This window comes from Larus michahellis, chromosome 5 (genome assembly GCF_964199755.1).
Source record: "Larus michahellis chromosome 5, bLarMic1.1, whole genome shotgun sequence".
In the NCBI taxonomy this organism is placed as follows: Eukaryota; Metazoa; Chordata; class Aves; order Charadriiformes; family Laridae; genus Larus; species Larus michahellis.
In genome coordinates, this window is record NC_133900.1 from 1,121,724 (window position 1) to 1,138,127 (window position 16,404).

The 16,404-nt window shown below is 42.4% G+C and overlaps 1 protein-coding gene across 9 annotated transcripts in view; it reads right to left on the reverse strand.

Moving 5' to 3' along the window:
• ANKRD17 (ankyrin repeat domain 17) overlaps window positions 1-16,404 on the reverse strand; it is an 88,361-nt gene that overhangs the window by 16,012 nt on the left and 55,945 nt on the right. For 6 of the 9 annotated variants that reach the window (XR_012587082.1, XM_074587767.1, XM_074587764.1 and 3 more), the window contains exons 12-20: window positions 15,809-15,936; window positions 15,195-15,338; window positions 14,529-14,631; window positions 12,224-12,979; window positions 5,301-5,449; window positions 3,467-3,578; window positions 3,145-3,290; window positions 1,056-1,198; window positions 93-306 (exon numbers count right to left, since the gene is read on the reverse strand). Coding sequence is in view for 8 of the 9 variants with exons in the window: in XM_074587767.1 (XP_074443868.1) it covers window positions 93-306; window positions 1,056-1,198; window positions 3,145-3,290; window positions 3,467-3,578; window positions 5,301-5,449; window positions 12,224-12,979; window positions 14,529-14,631; window positions 15,195-15,338; window positions 15,809-15,936 (1,895 nt within the window). In the remaining variant the exon portion in view is untranslated. The remainder of the gene's footprint in view (window positions 1-92; window positions 307-1,055; window positions 1,199-3,144; window positions 3,291-3,466; window positions 3,579-5,300; window positions 5,450-12,223; window positions 12,980-14,528; window positions 14,632-15,194; window positions 15,339-15,808; window positions 15,937-16,404) is intronic. The other 3 variants (XM_074587765.1, XM_074587772.1, XM_074587771.1) reach the window with 3 other exon arrangements.

Below are 16,404 nucleotides of genomic sequence, written 5' to 3' on the forward strand. Positions count from 1 at the left end.
CACAAAAGGCAAGAAAATCATCAGACGACCACAGAAAAGCGATGACTAACAGTGTCTCTTCTGGGAGACTTGCTGAGCTCTTTGCTCCTTACCTTAGCTCTGTGCTCTACGTTAGCTTTTCTGTCAAGCAGCAGGCTGACCACCTCGGTCCTCCCCTGGAAACACGCCAGAGTCAGCGCCGTGTTCCTGTTGGTCTCTATCTGGGCATTTATATCGGAGCCCATGTCCAGTAACAGCTTGACGGCAGCAGTGTGCCCATTCATGGCTGCCAGCATTAAGGGAGAAATGCCCAATTTGCTACCAGTTCTGAAAGAGAAAAAGGAAAAAAAAACCCACTCTGTAAACCACAATCACACCTCCGAAATGACTTTAACAAGGCCAGTGAAGGCAGAGTACTTATCTAAGACCAAAAAATCAGCCACGCAGCAACTATTAAGGAAACTACAAAAGGTTCTCCACAGCAGCAGTGCTTAGGCAAATATTCCTACCCAGAGGTACTATGCTTGTTACCTCTTAATTGCTGTAAATTTGAAGACATCTCCTACAAGGAGCTCAACTTTTCCTTTGACTTTTCATTTGGCTTGTGCGGGGCACAGCTGAGCTATTTTCTACCTCCCAATGGATGCAAAAGCATTACATGCATGCACACGCACAGAGAAAAAGCTTTCCTTCAACTACACAGGGAAAACAAAGGGATAAACACACACATGCTTTCTTCGTGTAACCCAGCACTAATTTCAATCAGCAGGCCAATCAGACAAAAAGAAAGATTTATATCTTTGACAAAGAAGACTGATCCTATGCTATGGGAAAGAAATGAACAAAATACAGAGAGGGAGATGGAAATTAAAAGAGCATTAGAAACGTGCAGTCAAAACCTTTGGTGTCTTACTTAAGGGGAGAGGAAGCCTACTACAAATTAAACAATACATTGCTTGTGATCACGTAAGAGAAGTAAGGTTTTGCTCACATAGTTGTCAAGAAGTCCTTCTCGAAAGGGTAAAAAGTAAGAATACTACAGAAACCATTAGAGAAGGGGTGAAAAGGGAACTTGCCTGGAATTTATTTCTGCCCCAGCATTTAGCAGAATCTTGATAATGTTCACGTAGCCACCAGAAGCGGCGAGGCTTAAAGGTGTGTAATCAGAAACATTCCTGTGCTCTTTGTTTGCCCCTCGAGCTAGCAGCAACTCCACCACCTGCAGTGTTTTAAGAAATAACATCTGGTTTTCTCCTGAACTTGCAAATCTGTCCCGAGCAAATATTTTTGAAGCCTAAATATACCGTTGACACCTTCCAACACTCAGAAAGAGATTTTACTCCGTTGCTTCCCTATAATCCTCGCCCCGTCAACAGATGAGGCTGCAGCCTCATGTTTCAGAGCCACTGTAAAGTTTCCTTTAAAAAAAAAAAAATCAATCAAGAGTGCTCATTAGTATGCTTAAACCATTCATACCTAATTGGATAATATAGCGAGAAAAACTGTAGATTCCGTTTGAATACAGTATACAAAGTACTCTTGCTTTTTGCCCTCACCCATTTTAGCGCCTAGTTCACTATCGAGTTAAAAAACTCATCCTCAAACCAAAGCTGTGGAGCAAACAAGAAAGCAGTTGCATGTTTTATCTTATGTTCTCTACTCACACCCCTACAGCAAGCGGAGTGGAGATCATACGCAGACCTCTCATGCAAGAGCCATTAAAAAAATTAACATCTCCATCCCTTGTTCTTCTATGTACATTAACAAAAACAAGTACTGCTGTCATTATTCCTTCCTTACAGATTCATTCACAACCCATACAATTCATAGCTCCCCACATTCCAGATGAAGCTTACATTCCGTAATGCAGAAGACTTGACAAGAAACTGAACTATCTAGCAACGTAAAATGAACACTGATGCAAAAACCTGCTGTGTTATCTCCAGTGCAATGCTTCATTTGCTCCGCTTTCAGCTTCTAAGCATAAAACTTCTTTAGATTAGACCTGCACAACTGAAGTGAAGGGCTTTTCAATCAGATATTTTCCTGTGAAATCCCAGGACATAGTGCCAAATAGAGAAACTGGGGCGGGAGGGCATCCCAGCATCACCTCCTCTGCCCAGAGTCGGGTGCTTTCCCATCTTCTCTCCCAAATACACGATGCGTTCCTCCAAGAACTACCGCTTGAGAAACACAGCTCAATCACGTCTCTGCCAAGGCAAGCATAAATTCACCTTTGCTGCCTGAGGCTGCTGTCCAGAACAGCTGCTATGAGAGACAGAGTAAAAAGCAGGCTGTTCCCTTCACCAGAGCACAGGTCAGTGTCCCCGCAGCCAAATCCCAACCTCCGAGAGCTTCTCCAGGGCACTGAAAACAGGCCAGGAGAGCTTCAAGTTTTCAGGAAGATTTTGTCTAGGGAAGGCATCACCATTTAAACGCCACGGGAGCACTGTTAAGACAGCCTGCAGAAGTAGGAGAGGCATCTCCCTAATTTCCAGATGGCCACAGCGGAAGGTAATCCCGCACCAGGTCACACAGCTTCTACTGGGGCTTTCGCAATCCACGTAGTAGAAGCTTTAACAGAATTTAGATTTGTAACAACTATTAGAAAAAACAAACAAATCAAGACGCAGATTATATAATGAAGTCACAAAATATAGTATTTCCCATAACATAAAAAAACCAACTTCCCCTACATTCACTTTTGATCAATCATCTGCAAAACGTTTTTGTGTATTTTTAATCAGAGATGCTGAAGTTTCTGCTGTGCTCCAATATCCCACAGCTTAGACAGAATCCATTAGAAAACCCTCTCGGCTCATATGTGGAACTGATTTGTGTTTAACTCTGGCTTCTGAACAAGAACACTCCTTGCATTCACTTTCATATCTATATCTAATTATGCTGGTAAAAGCCCCATAATGAGCCCCTAATGATTACAGGCATGAGGTTATCCATGCAGCACTGGTCCACCTTTTAAAAAGAGAAGCAGCAATCTACCGGAGACACGCCGCAATATGTAGCTTAAAAAACGTGAAGCTCTCTGCATCCTTTTTAAAACACAGCATCCTGAAACAGAATGGTGAATTAAGGTACTGTGGCTTTCCTGGAACATTCGTTAGTGTAATCTACACACTGCTTTTGAAGAGTTCAGTTTTGCTTTACCTCTTGTCTCCCTCCTGAACAAGCCAAAGACAAGGGAGTGTCCTTGGTTCTCTCAGACTGGGCTTCAATATCAGCTCCATTATCCAGTAAGATTTCAACAACACCCACGTGGCCGGCTGTAGCAGCCAAAATAAGCGGAGTAAACCCTGAAATGAAAAAGGATGTCTGAAGAGCCCACATTTATAGCTTAAGTTTAAGTGACATCAGTTAAACCACCAGAAAAGCAAGCCTAAAAGCTTCCCATAAAGACTAGGCTTATTGTGTATTTCTTTAGCATGACACACTGGAAAAGCAGGGTCTGTGTTGCCAGGGAGCTACCGACCTTTCTTGTCCCGGTGTTCAATATTAGCTCCTCTCTCTAGCAGAGTTTGTACTAGTTCTTCGTGGCCACCAGCACAAGCAAGTGTCAACGCGGTGTCGTGATTACTCTCAGTCTAAAGGAAACAGACATCATATACACAACAAGATAAATATTTCCTTTTTCAAGCACAACCCTGTTATATCACCTATTAGCCCAAGTACAACTACACCTGTGAAAAATTAAAAACTTCTACAAGCTTAAGGCATGTCTGCTGATTACCTCACAGTTCTCCTTCATGTTTAAGTTCATCACAGGATTCTACTTCTCAACTCAGCTCTGCCAGGAGATTTGAGAACAACCCCTGACAAGAACTGAGATCCTACAACAACTGGGATTTCACCTGTGCTTTGCTAACTAGATCAACTTCTTTACCACTGCCTGACTAATATAATGAAGATAAGAATTCTGTCTTTAACTCTTAACCCTCCGGTTAAACCAAAGAGGGAAAGATTCTGCAATCTCACCACTACTGTTGCTGAAGCCTCCAAACAGCAGAAATCAGCTACAGTCAGCCCACAAACACAGTAATGGAAAAGAAAAAACAAACAAAAACATAGAGAAGTCTTAGAGCTTACGCTCTGCTGGGAAGTTTTTCCCCCTTTGGAGCACCCATACACTGTCTCCCCACGTGAGCATTTCCAGCAGCAGCCAGCTCTCGGTAACGGCGCAGAGCCCGTATCACCCTTGATTCTGTCCACCGAACACCTGCAACGCAGCAACCTGCATTTCATCCCTCAGTGCTGCCAGGGCCCACGTAAACCACCACCACCCTATTGGAAAGAGCAACTGAGAGTCTCACAGGACTGTTAGATACAGCACAGGGACTGACTAAAGCAACATCTCTCTCCTTAAACAATAACAGACACCAAAACAACAGAAACACCCAAACCCCACAAACCCACACTTCCTAGCTACTGTGAGAATTCAGTTTCAGTTTACTCTGTTACAAGACAGGGTAGCTGGCAACTTATCATAGCCGCGATCTGCCCTGGTGTCTACCCGCTAACGTCAAGGCCCATCAGGTTATGGCGTGCGCTCCTGGACACAGTCACGGCAGAGACCAAGCCCAGTGTCACGAGAAGCTGAAGTAGCCAAGATTGGTTTTCCAGAGGTTTCTCACCCCTTCTCCACAATCTCATGCCTTTCCTTTTCTCCACACTGCCCACACCTTATCCAGGTTACGTATAGTCCAGAGCTATGTGTATACGTATGCTACTTAGCATATGCACCCTGGTCTTTTGACAGCCAGCTAGCTGCAACTCAACATAAAGTAGCCCTTTTTAAAATGACTTTCAATACAGAAATGCCTTTTTGTTAGTGGAAATGAGAGCTTGCGTTATTTCCTCTTGTTGAAAAAGTTACAGAAATCATTAGTTTCCGCACTTTAATACTTCTGTCAAGCTGGGTGATCACTGGCCAATGAATTCAAGCACAACCAGAAAAAACAGTGTGCAACATTTTAAGGCTTATTTTTGTCTTAGGATATCAGCCCAGAAAAATATTTCATGTCTGTCCGAAGACAACTTCACTGTTTCTCATAATCTCTCCGACAACAAAGGAATAAGAAATGCAAGTGTTTAGTCATTCACAGGCCTTCTCTTTTGTTCAGCGAGAGCACAGAGCAAAGCGGGTTGCAACTCTCTGGGGAGCTGCAGAGGCTTTCTAAAAGCAGCAAATCAAGTCTCTAGACCCCAATTCATGACACAACAGAGCTGTTTACGGGCGTTGAATTATTCAGGATGAAGCAGCAAAATAGCTTCAGGCATCCGCGGCGCAGCGACAAGCACGGGCTCACCTGGGCATCGATATCTATAGCAGGGTAGATGGGGAGCATGGCTGAAGGAGAAATGATAGGGCTCGGAGTTGGCGTCTGAGGCTGGGAGACAGAAGTTGCAATGCTGTGGGTAGGAGTGTTTGACATTGCAGATGCTCTTCCGCTCACTGCTGTTGAACAGAATGATCACACTTAGTAACAGCAAAACACTTCGCTTCCTAAGTTTAATGTGACAATTAATGGATGGTGGGACAGAACGCCCACCAACAGACAGAACTCCCGAAAAACTTCATTTTCCACAAATACGTATTTTCCACACATTTGACCCAACCTTTGAACCTTTAACTCTTTGAATTATTAACTGTGAAAAAGGTTAAGCGTATTCAAGCAAAGAAATAGGTAAGCATCAGATTGGCATGTTTTCCGGAAGCCCACCACACAAAAGTTGTTTTGTTTTGTTTTTTAACCCAAGATGTCTCCCATAACAAGTTAGCCATGATTTGGCCCAGGAGTTCCATACCTTTAGAAGGACTGCAGAACAAGTCCAATCGATGGGTAGCTACGTAATTTTTCTTACAACAGTTTAAAGAAGACTCTCGTACACAAGTCTGTCCAACCTTGACCCCCCGCCCCCCGGCCCCTACAAACACAACAGAAAAGCAACAGTGCTGGTGTCAGGATGCTCACATGGCGGAATTGCTTGAAACCAGAGAAGTGGAAGCTTCTTAACAGCCATTTTGCAGAAACCTTGGTCACGGTTGTTAGGATAAGCGGAAGGTAATACCATTTTACAGTTCATGACAATGGATTGACACAACACAAAATAGCACTGACTGCCACGCTGCCTTGAAATTCATTTCATACATATCACGTTTAGAAGTACAGAGCAAACTTGAATCCTAAACTGCCTTCGGGGGAAGTCTCCCATTTTCCTACTTTTTGGGGATTTTTTCGCCTTAAAATAACTTAGTTGTTGTCTCCCTGCCTTTTCTCCAGGTCTTTCCCAGGTGTGCTGAGCAAAGGAGAAAGGGAAGAACCGTTCACTTCTCCTGGCAAGGGGACAAGAGCACCTTTAACTGCAAAAGGAAAGAAAAGTAGTTTCCACATATTGTCAGTGTTCACCTAATACACACCACACCACCGAGTAGCCTTATCAAAAGAATGTCCCTTTATCCCCAACTTTTAAATGCCTATTCGTTTGTCAAACGGTTTAATAATCAGCCGTGTCCCTAACTGCCAGCCATTGATAATTAGCTCCCATACTTAATCGGAAGTGATAAGTTTTTCAACAGATGCCACAAAAATTGTATCCCAACATGCTAATGGGCGTACTCCCCCCCGCTGCAAGAGTGCTATGTTTTTCCTCCATTGCTAATTTAATTTCTAGACTTCCTACACCAAATCCCAAAGAAGCTAATAAGTGTCACCGAGAGAAACAAAGAACTCCCAACTTACGACACAAAAAGTCTGATTAACCTTATATTTAAGAGTAAATCAAGATCCAAACTCCCTTGATCTTTACATCAGAGTGCCTTTCCAAAACCCTTCTCGTCTTGCGAGACAAACCACACTAGGTATGGATTAAAGGAAACATACAGAAGCTAAGTCAAAGCATTCTGACCCAAAGTCAAAACCCTCTGGCCTAAGGGAGTTCTGTTCCGAGGAGAACTAACCAAAGATCATAACCAAATATCATTCCGTGCAGCATCTAATTTAAACTCATCTCATTCCTTATTCTGATTGTAAATTACAGCTATAACCTAAAACCACAACTTCAAATGGGTTTCATATAGAAGGATATGAAGTTGTCTGTTTCCACTCCCGCTCTTCTCTTTACATACATGCTCATAACATGCAATTTTGAAAAACTAGCACATTTACCTTCTTTCTATAAGTTCAAAAAGGAAGTTAAAGCAGCATAAAACAGTAATGGAATTATAAAGCATGATGATTCTTGACTCTCACATCGAGTCCAAAATAACCCAGTAAGGATGGTAAAATGGACTGGAAGCTAACCAAATACGCTTAACTCGGATGATGTAAAAGCACGATCATCAAATAATCCAACATGTGAAAAGTTAACCCTGCGGCAGTAGCACATGGATTTTAAACCGTTGCTAACAATTACTGCTGTAGTCCCAAGAAGGGGGCTTGGGAGTATCTCTAGATTACAGAAAGCACTATTAAATTTGTTAGACTTAAAAAAAAAAACATCCCACACAAACCAAGACAGTTAGGAAGGTCTCAATTCAGTTAGATTCTATTTTTTATACCAACGGTGTTGCACTGAGGGGGGAAAAAAAAGAAAAAGAGACATGTTTAAAAGCCAACACTCCTCTTCCCACAAGGAAGAAAACGTTTATTGTACAACCCATAGATGAATGGTTTTATGCACGCAGGTGGAGAGGAACAGGCATGTTAACTTACAGTTCTCACACTAAATATATTTCAGGAGTGCTTCAGCAATAATAAATGTACAAAATATAGTTCATATCCCTACAGCACATTTCACTGAGACAAGATATTTATTTTTATGGATAATGACTTGGATTGTATTTATTTCCTGTGCAGAGTTCAAATTTAATGGACATGCCAAGGGCAATGAATAGAATCTTTATGGTGTCCAAACAAAATACATTAAAAGTTTTCAATAAGCCAGGAGGTTTTCACAACAGTCTCGAGCCCTGAAAAGAGTAACCCGCTACCTCGATCATCCAATCTAAATGGACTGATGGGCAAAGGTTTACCTTTCCCCTCTCCCCTCCATCTACTCTAACAGACAGTGGCAAAATTGAACTACAAGTCTGTACTTCAACACCGAAATGTCATTACTTCATGCCTGGGATAATGAAGTCTACTGGAACAGACTAATTAGAATGAAGCTATTAGAATATTTTAGTATATACCTGCCTTGGTTGGGGACCAGGTAGCAGTCTTAATCACATTAGGAAACAAGGTCAAGCTTCTTTGTGGGAATCTGTCACTCCAAGCTCCGTTTGAACACTCCAGCCAAAGGCTTTTGTGGTTGCTTGGATGTTAGACAACCTGGTTTGTGCTTACTGCTATTACAACCGTAGCTGCTCTTCGTATTGATTTCTTTCTGGACATCTCCACTTTCTCTTAGCTTAAATAAATAAATAAAAGACATCCTCACAGCTGCTAATTTCTCCCCCAGGCCCAACCATCTCACCATCCAGAGACGCATTTGGCCTTACAAATGCAGCCCCGCTACCAGGGGAGGAAAGAAAACAGCCAAGATGACAAATTAAAAAGCCTGAAAAATAGCACAAGATACTTAACATTTAAGCCAATGGGATTTTTTCTTTCCTGATCTACATCCTAAATCAAAAGGCATGTCTGGAAAAAAGGCTGACATTTTGAAAAGGAACACAGGGTTGTTTGCACTGTTCAAGTTTGCCGCTTCCCCTAATACTTCGTATTTTCACTAAGTGCAAGACCTTAAGTGAAACAAAGCACCCTTATAATCCCATTTCATCTTTATGTCGACCATTAAGTTTCCTTCTAGTGTTGTCAGGGTGCGGGCACAGCATTGCTCTTACACATTTATTTCTGACCTGCTGTAACGTCAACAGTAGACGTATTAAAAAACAAATCTGTTTCACTTTACATTGCAATAAGTCAAGATGAGGGACTGGAAAAAAGACTTATAAGAAATACATTAGATACCTCCACTTTTTTCCAACTAATTTCAAGTCAACTCAATAGGCTTGTTCCAGTTCTTGTCTTCTTGTTCTTGTGTTGTCCTCTGACCCCCATTTCTCTGTACCCTCTTAAGCTATTAAAAGCTGTGTTCCTGCCACACATGCTTAAAATCAACAGAGAACACTTCAGATGCGTAACATGCCGTGAATTACCAGAGTCAAAGTTATGTTCTGAATCGCAATACAAACACAGGGCATGGCTTCTGTGCATTAACAGCCCTGAATATTCCAAGGACAAAGCTCTCAATGCATTTACCACCCATTTGCAAGAACAATTGCAACCAACTGTAGTTAGAGCAGTGCAGAAAAGCTTCATCCTCACTTCTCTGCGGCTCCTGCGCAGGTCCCAAGTGGGACAGAACCTCCTGGATTTTCTGCGATATGGGCGCCCTACAGTTATTTTTTCAGTATTGAGTTTCTGTGAAGAACTTAGTCAATGCCTGTTCTTTCTTATGTATTAATTTAGACAGTTACAGTTCAAACTGGCTCATCCCACAAGGTAGCTTCCAGAAACTCGGCTTACCAAGTGCTTCAAGATTCCTGAAGCTCTTTGTGAGGCTCTGTTACTGGACATAAAAGTTTGCTACTGAAAACAGGGATATAATTTTTTCTTTATGTCCTTAACACACCATTTCACATACGCAATGTTAAATTGTTAATGTTGTTTTCATTCTAGAGTTACGTAACTAACCCTAAAAATGCATCTATTCCCTGGCCTCGCAGCAAGCACAGAGCCTGTCCCACGCCTGAAGCTGAAGAGCCGAGCTTCTGCTTGTCAGCAGCTCCAGCGGGACCACACAGGAGACCCAAGTTATAACAGAAAGATTATTTACTACTTTTCCAACTTACTCTACTTTTTTCCTAAAAAAAAAAAAAAAAACACAAACAAAACCCCAAACCCCTTAATTTTGTACATTTTCTCCCTGTGTTCCCAGGCAAATGGTGTAAGGCTCTGATAACACCAATTAGCTTCTCTATCAGCGAGGGATCCTGCTCTGAGGTCCCAGAGCTGACCCAGCAGCACCACTTGACCTCCACAGCAATCCCCATGTCTTGTCCTCACCTCTGACACACCAGCACTCGCACACCTGGCCTTGTCTTAAACAACTACTTAAAGTGGGAAAATTAAACTCATTGTTTGCCACTAATTAAGCACCGAGGTAAACCTTAGATAAAGTTTGCACAGTCAAGGTGAAGCTTTGGTTTTGTCACCAGTGCTGCAAGCCACAGCTCTGTTATGGAACTAAACTCATCTCGGGAAGAGATTTAAATCCATGGGAATACTCTAGAGGGTTCCTATTAAAGCAATACACAAAGCTACTGATAAAAGATTTAGCTGCTGCTTAAGTGTTTTGTGTTACCTTATGCCCATTTCACCTCCACACTAAATTCTGCTATGTGGATTCAAGCTGGCACTTAGGTTTTATGCTCAGCTCTGTGTCTGCTCCCGCTTAGAAAAAACCCTAAACCCAGCCACTGCACAGAAAAGTAAAGATGGAATTGCATCCGTACAGCTTTTAACTGATTTGCTACAAATGCCTCCTAGAGCCCAACTCAGATCTCATTCCCAGCCACACGTGTGCATGCATTACTGACACCTGGGACCATGTCACACAAAAACAGTCACTCAAATGCACTTGGAAATCCCTGACCTTTCCAAAAAGGCACACTGAGCACTTGGGAACACGGCAGATGCCCTGAAATCACAGATTCTCAAGATGTTATATGCAGTTAAACACATAACAAGTGTCGTAACTCAAATTTTGGGTTATCTTTAAATGCAAGTGAAGTGCGCTGCACAGATTCCTCCTACGTAGCCAAGAACTGTGATTATTCCATCTCTTCCATTGAGCAGCTGGTATTGGGATGGATCCCAGCAGCTCCACTTGAGACAAATCTTCACTACCGATGCATGTAGTTTTATCTACTTTTTCATGCATCGAGTTTGTTTTTTATCCACTGTCAGCTTCCAATCTCTATGTCCAGGCTACGGCTCTCTCACACCAGATACCCAGAAAAGAATCTCTGTAGCTCCTATAAGCTTCCGTGACCTTTAACAAGGCTTCACCTGAACATCAGGTTACTTATTAGGTACTTAATTTTGGAAGTATTTTAAACAATCACCACCTGTTATTTTTAGCCATTACCACACCTTCTATTCATTCTGTACCATTATTGTACTCCAGTATCTCTTGCAGTATATGCGGGACCTTCTCCGAGACCTGTCCTTTCTCCGGCACACGCCACGCACCTCATCCTGACACCTTATACCAAGTGGACTCGTCAAAACAGACAGCACTTTGAACAACGAAAGTACATCAGCTCCATCAAGAGCACCTCAGCAAATTCTCATCAAGTGACATGATTTTTTTTAATACTATTTCCTAACGGTTAATCTGTATTCAGCTAAGTAGTCAAAATGAGCGTTTCAGCGACTACTTACATGGAGAGAGTATTAAGTGCAACTGAAGCAGGTGTAAAGGAAAGCAATACTAACAACCCTCATTTGCTATGGTATTTAAAACTTGTTTCATTCTTCTATTTTACTACCTAAAGCCTTGAAGCACTTAACGTCACAGGGTAAGGAATTCTCTAAAACAATTAAAAAGAATTTAGTAAGGCTAAATTTGTTTTTCACTGGAAAAGCGTGCACTTTCATGAGTGGACATTTTTGAAAGTCACAGGGTTACCATCTTTTTTTCCAAAGAGAAGTAAAAGCTTCCAATAGGCGGACTATTCAAGGCCAGCTAGAGCAGTTCTCATTCAGAAGACAAGCCTACAAGGTTCCTCACGCACTATGGGCTTGTCGTGGTGCTGTAGTGGCTCTAAGCCTATTGTGAGTGCTCCAAGCCAGGTTTCAGTCAGTTAGTACGAAGTACTGACCGGTAACATGAAGATGTTGTTCCTGAGCCACAAACAGGCCAAAACAGAACTGTTAGACCCTAGCGCATCTCCCCCCGAACTATCAAGGAGTCAAAAAAGCCACTTCCGCCATACCAACCTGACAAACAAGCACCGGTTAGCTCAACAAAAGGAAAGGCAACCCTGCAAATTGAAAAGTTAAATCTAGTTTCCTGACCTCCTCAAGACAGGGAGCAGTAGGCTAGTGGGACTTGCCGTTGAGCTAGCGGGAATACACAAACACACACACACACAAAGAAGTGGACATCCCCTCAACTGGTCAAGCAAATATTATACCTGCTCATAACAATATAAACCCACCTGCCATGATGTCATCCAGCGTGTCATTGAGCGTCTGAGCAGGGCTGGCTACCATTAACCCTTGCTGTGTTTCTGTCAGTATTCCTTGCCCCAGCCCTGCTAGTTGTGCTTGGCCCAATACTGGCTGTCCAACTATAACACCTTGCAGTTCTGTAAGATTTGCGATGGACCCCGGAGGTAAGGAACCTGCTGCCAGAGGCAAAGCTTGTGGCATCGCCAGAGGCTGAATTGGTGCAAAACCCGTCTGCGCAGCAGCTTGCTGAGGATCATCTTTAAGCAAGATGGGGTCCACTTGCTGTAATCGCGCATAGTCTCCCTCTGATAGTTGTTCTCCTACCCCAACGGGAGTCAGTAGTCCCAGATGCTGGCAAGACTGTTGCTGCTGCTGCTGCTGGAGCTGGATTCTTTGCGCTTTTACCTCTAGATATTGCTTTTTGAGCTGCTGCTGAGTTTTCAGCTGTAACTCACGCTCCACTTTCTGCAGTTCCTCCAGAATCTTTTGCTTCTTCTGAATTTGTTCCTCTCTCGTTTTGTTCAGCTCCTCAATCTTCTCTTTGGTGAGCTGGTCAGCGTGTGCCAATTCCAGGGACTGCAGCTGAGCGTTCTTCTCTATGGCTTCTTTTATCCTCTGCTCCAGCTCTGTCAACTTGCCCTGAGCCTCTTCTACAATGCTCTCTGGAGACTGATTGGTGATGTAACCCTGTACATCCTGGTTGTTTGCTGGCAAATGACTGCTGGACTTTTGTTTAGAAGCAGCTGTGTGAAAAAGAAACCCCCTCAGAACCAATGGAAGTGCATACGAATGGCATCCTCATTATAGAGCTACTGTTGGGATGCTAAATGGCCGGTTATGCACCAAGACACAGCACCCACAGAAGGTCAGCGTGTACTGTGAAGGCCCTCCAAGAAAACCGTATCTTTCGCTATCAATTTTAACACAGCAGTCGGGTTGCAATTTAACAGTACGGATTACTGCGCATACGTTCCAAATAACCCTGCACTACGTTGACATATTTACTCCAACAATCGTTATACTTTTGCCAAATGAAGCGATTGTCTCAAGAGCCGCTGTTCTCAAGTGGTGCTACACGAGAAATGGAAACAAAAAGAAAGGATATGCTGCCTCTTTACGTGATGTTTTGCGTCTGTTATCGTGTTAAGACATAAACGTATGGTTACAGCCCTGAAGCACAGCAAAAGTGACGTAAAAACATCTCGAGGGACAGGTGACTTGTTCTAGGCCACCGGTTTTGTGAATAACTTAGTACGTTTTAGGAAGCACTACACTTTCTAGGACTACTGAATCCTTTCGCTACAGGTATCCAGCTTTGCCCAGCTGACAAACAGCGCTAGAACCCCGGATAGCCATTTATATTTAACGTGATCTAACAGGGTATGTTTAGCCACTACGTTTTATCCATAGCAGACATGATTTTGCCTGTGTCAAAACTCAGCTCTCTGCCCAGGCAAGGCAAATATTTCAGCCTTCCTGTAAGGACGAGCGATGGACTAATCCAATTCATCTTTTATGAAGAAGTCCACAGTAACACAGCTGACATGGTCTGCCATACCGGTTGGAGAAGGAACAATCGGTTAATTTTGAAGGGCGAAAGGCAAATCAAAACTCAGGGTCTGAGGCAGTGGAGGTGCCCAGTTTCTTCCAGTCATCCTCGCTGTATTTCCAGAACAATACAAGTGTACACACAGTATTAATTTTATGACATGCACGCCTGTATTTGCACTACTGCTGATCCTTGACAAAAATTGTTTGGGAAGAGAATTCTTAAGTACAGAAAGCCTTAAGTGTCAAAATGGCGATATAAAAATAGATGCAAATTTAGCCCTAGGAGGACCTGAGCCACATCAGACTAAGTGTTTTATAGCACAAGAAATTCCGCCTTCAATCAAATTAGTCAAACCTCCTCCAGGACTACTATCCTAAGTAAATGCAAGTTATCCAATCAACTACAGTATGGAGATTACAGTTGTTTTTACAACTTCCATTATCAAATTCATATAGGCTTCTGGGTGACGTTTTGCATTAGTCCACTACGTCAGACTAACATATATTTTAACATATTTACTTAGGCAGATTTCTTGACGCTTTATGATTACAGGGTTAGATGACTGATACCTCATATTTAGCAGATAAGCAATCCTTAAAAAAAAAATAATATATTAAATTGCCGTTTCGTTGACTGAATCCATAAACACTCTTCATAGGAACTACTCTGCTAGAAGTGCAACCCTCTATCTTCTACTTGGGAAGGATATTTAGAAAACAAGCTTCGGAACTAAGACTGACCTTTATTTCTGATGGGAAGGGTTGTGGCGACATTAGCAGGGGGTTTGTCAGGCTCCTGGGGTGGGACGACCATGGGCAGCGCCTGCACTGGTACACGAGGAGCCTAAAATGTTGGATACTAACAGATTACTTTTCTCATACTCTAATCTAGTTATTATTCAATAGAAGGTAAACAAAACCTGTTAGAAAAGCAGACTTTCATGGTAACTAATAACATTTAATACTTTTGTTTAAACACTGAGTTCAATCGTCAACAATTTGAGATCATCTGACTTGTACGCACTTTGCATTTTTAACCTAAGAAATTACTTGCCAAGCAAGACTCATCTCAGCACGGTACAGTGCTATACTGTGGTAAAGCCAATACAAGCCAAAAAGGGCCACAAACATAACTCAGAGTAAGAGCCTCATTAAAACAGACCTTTTCACTTGCTGGGGTTTTTTTCCTGCTCATTTTTTTCAAAAATATTTATAGACCAGTAAGAAGAACGATGAAAGCACTACACAGTGATGCTCAAAGAGAATTCACCATTTTCAAAACAGCTCGAAGTAACTTTCAGTGTGTTCACCGAAATGGTACGATGCTTCTTTAAACTCTGAGTAAGTTGCAACAAGAAATGCAAAAAAGCCCCACAAATCCACAGATACCCGGCCCTTAAATCTTACCCTATTTAAATCATGGGATGGTGGGGTCAGCTGAGTAGCATCAGGTGGAGGAGCAGAAAGCAAGTTGTTTGGGTAATCTAGAAGGTAACAAACCACGCTGGTATGACCACCTTTTGCTGCCTCTATTAACATCGTTGATCCATCCTAAGGAAGGAAAGATCACAGTATTAGAACACAGCATCATCAAAACAGGCCAACACTGAAGCGTTTTGGGAGACATGACACAGTACATATTAAGACTGGGTTAATAAATATTCATTCAGTCTGCAGTAAGCCCACATCTAAACTTATGTTCTCTGAAGTATTTCCACAATAACTAGTACTTGTTAAAATTTTCTTTCCTCTTCCACAATTCTGAACTTAGAACTCAAGTGCAACTTTTACGTTCACGGTAGGTAATCAGTAGACCTGCACTCTTCCTAACTCTAACTTCTATAAATATGCTCATGAGCATAATAACTCTCCATGGACATACCAGCTCTTAGGTCTCCTATTTAAATCACGACATGTTGGGCCAGTTGCAGAGAACACGAGAGGACCAAATTCGTTCAGATATCCTTAGTTTTAAGATGAAAGACTAGCTCAGAGGAAAATACGGTACTTGAGCAACAAACCTTCAGCCTGTGCGTAGGATCAGCACCATGAGCTAGCAGTAACTCCACAACTGCCAGATGACCTCCGGCACAGGCCAGTGACAGCACTGTGTGATCGTTGTTAGCTGTGGTCCTATTCACGTTTGCTCCTTCAAAAACAGAGGGGGAAAGATTATTGAAAAAGACTTCAACCCATTCTCCTCTACCAAAAGAGACAGGAAATTAACTTCTTTTCTTAAATATGAAAACATAGCTCTCCAAGGCTGCAGTCTTACAACTGATAAATAAATTGAACAGTCAATTATTACTGTCACCACGAGACCATTGAACACATCACAGCTACTAAACTCAAGGTCTTGCCAGCTGCCTAATGCTTTAAAGGGAGTTAAACTCTGGGCATATATGGCCCCAAGAAGATTAGCAACCCTGCCTGGAGTAGCACTCCAAACTCTCTGTTCAAACAGTGATGTTGCCAAGTCTGGAACACCACATAGTAGGTCAACCTATTGCTTTTTCACTTTGCCAACAACTGTGCCAGAGATATGCCTCTTTAAAAAAAGAAAAATAGAAAACCAAAAAACAAAGGCTAAGATCCAGCGCACAGGTCCATGCATCTT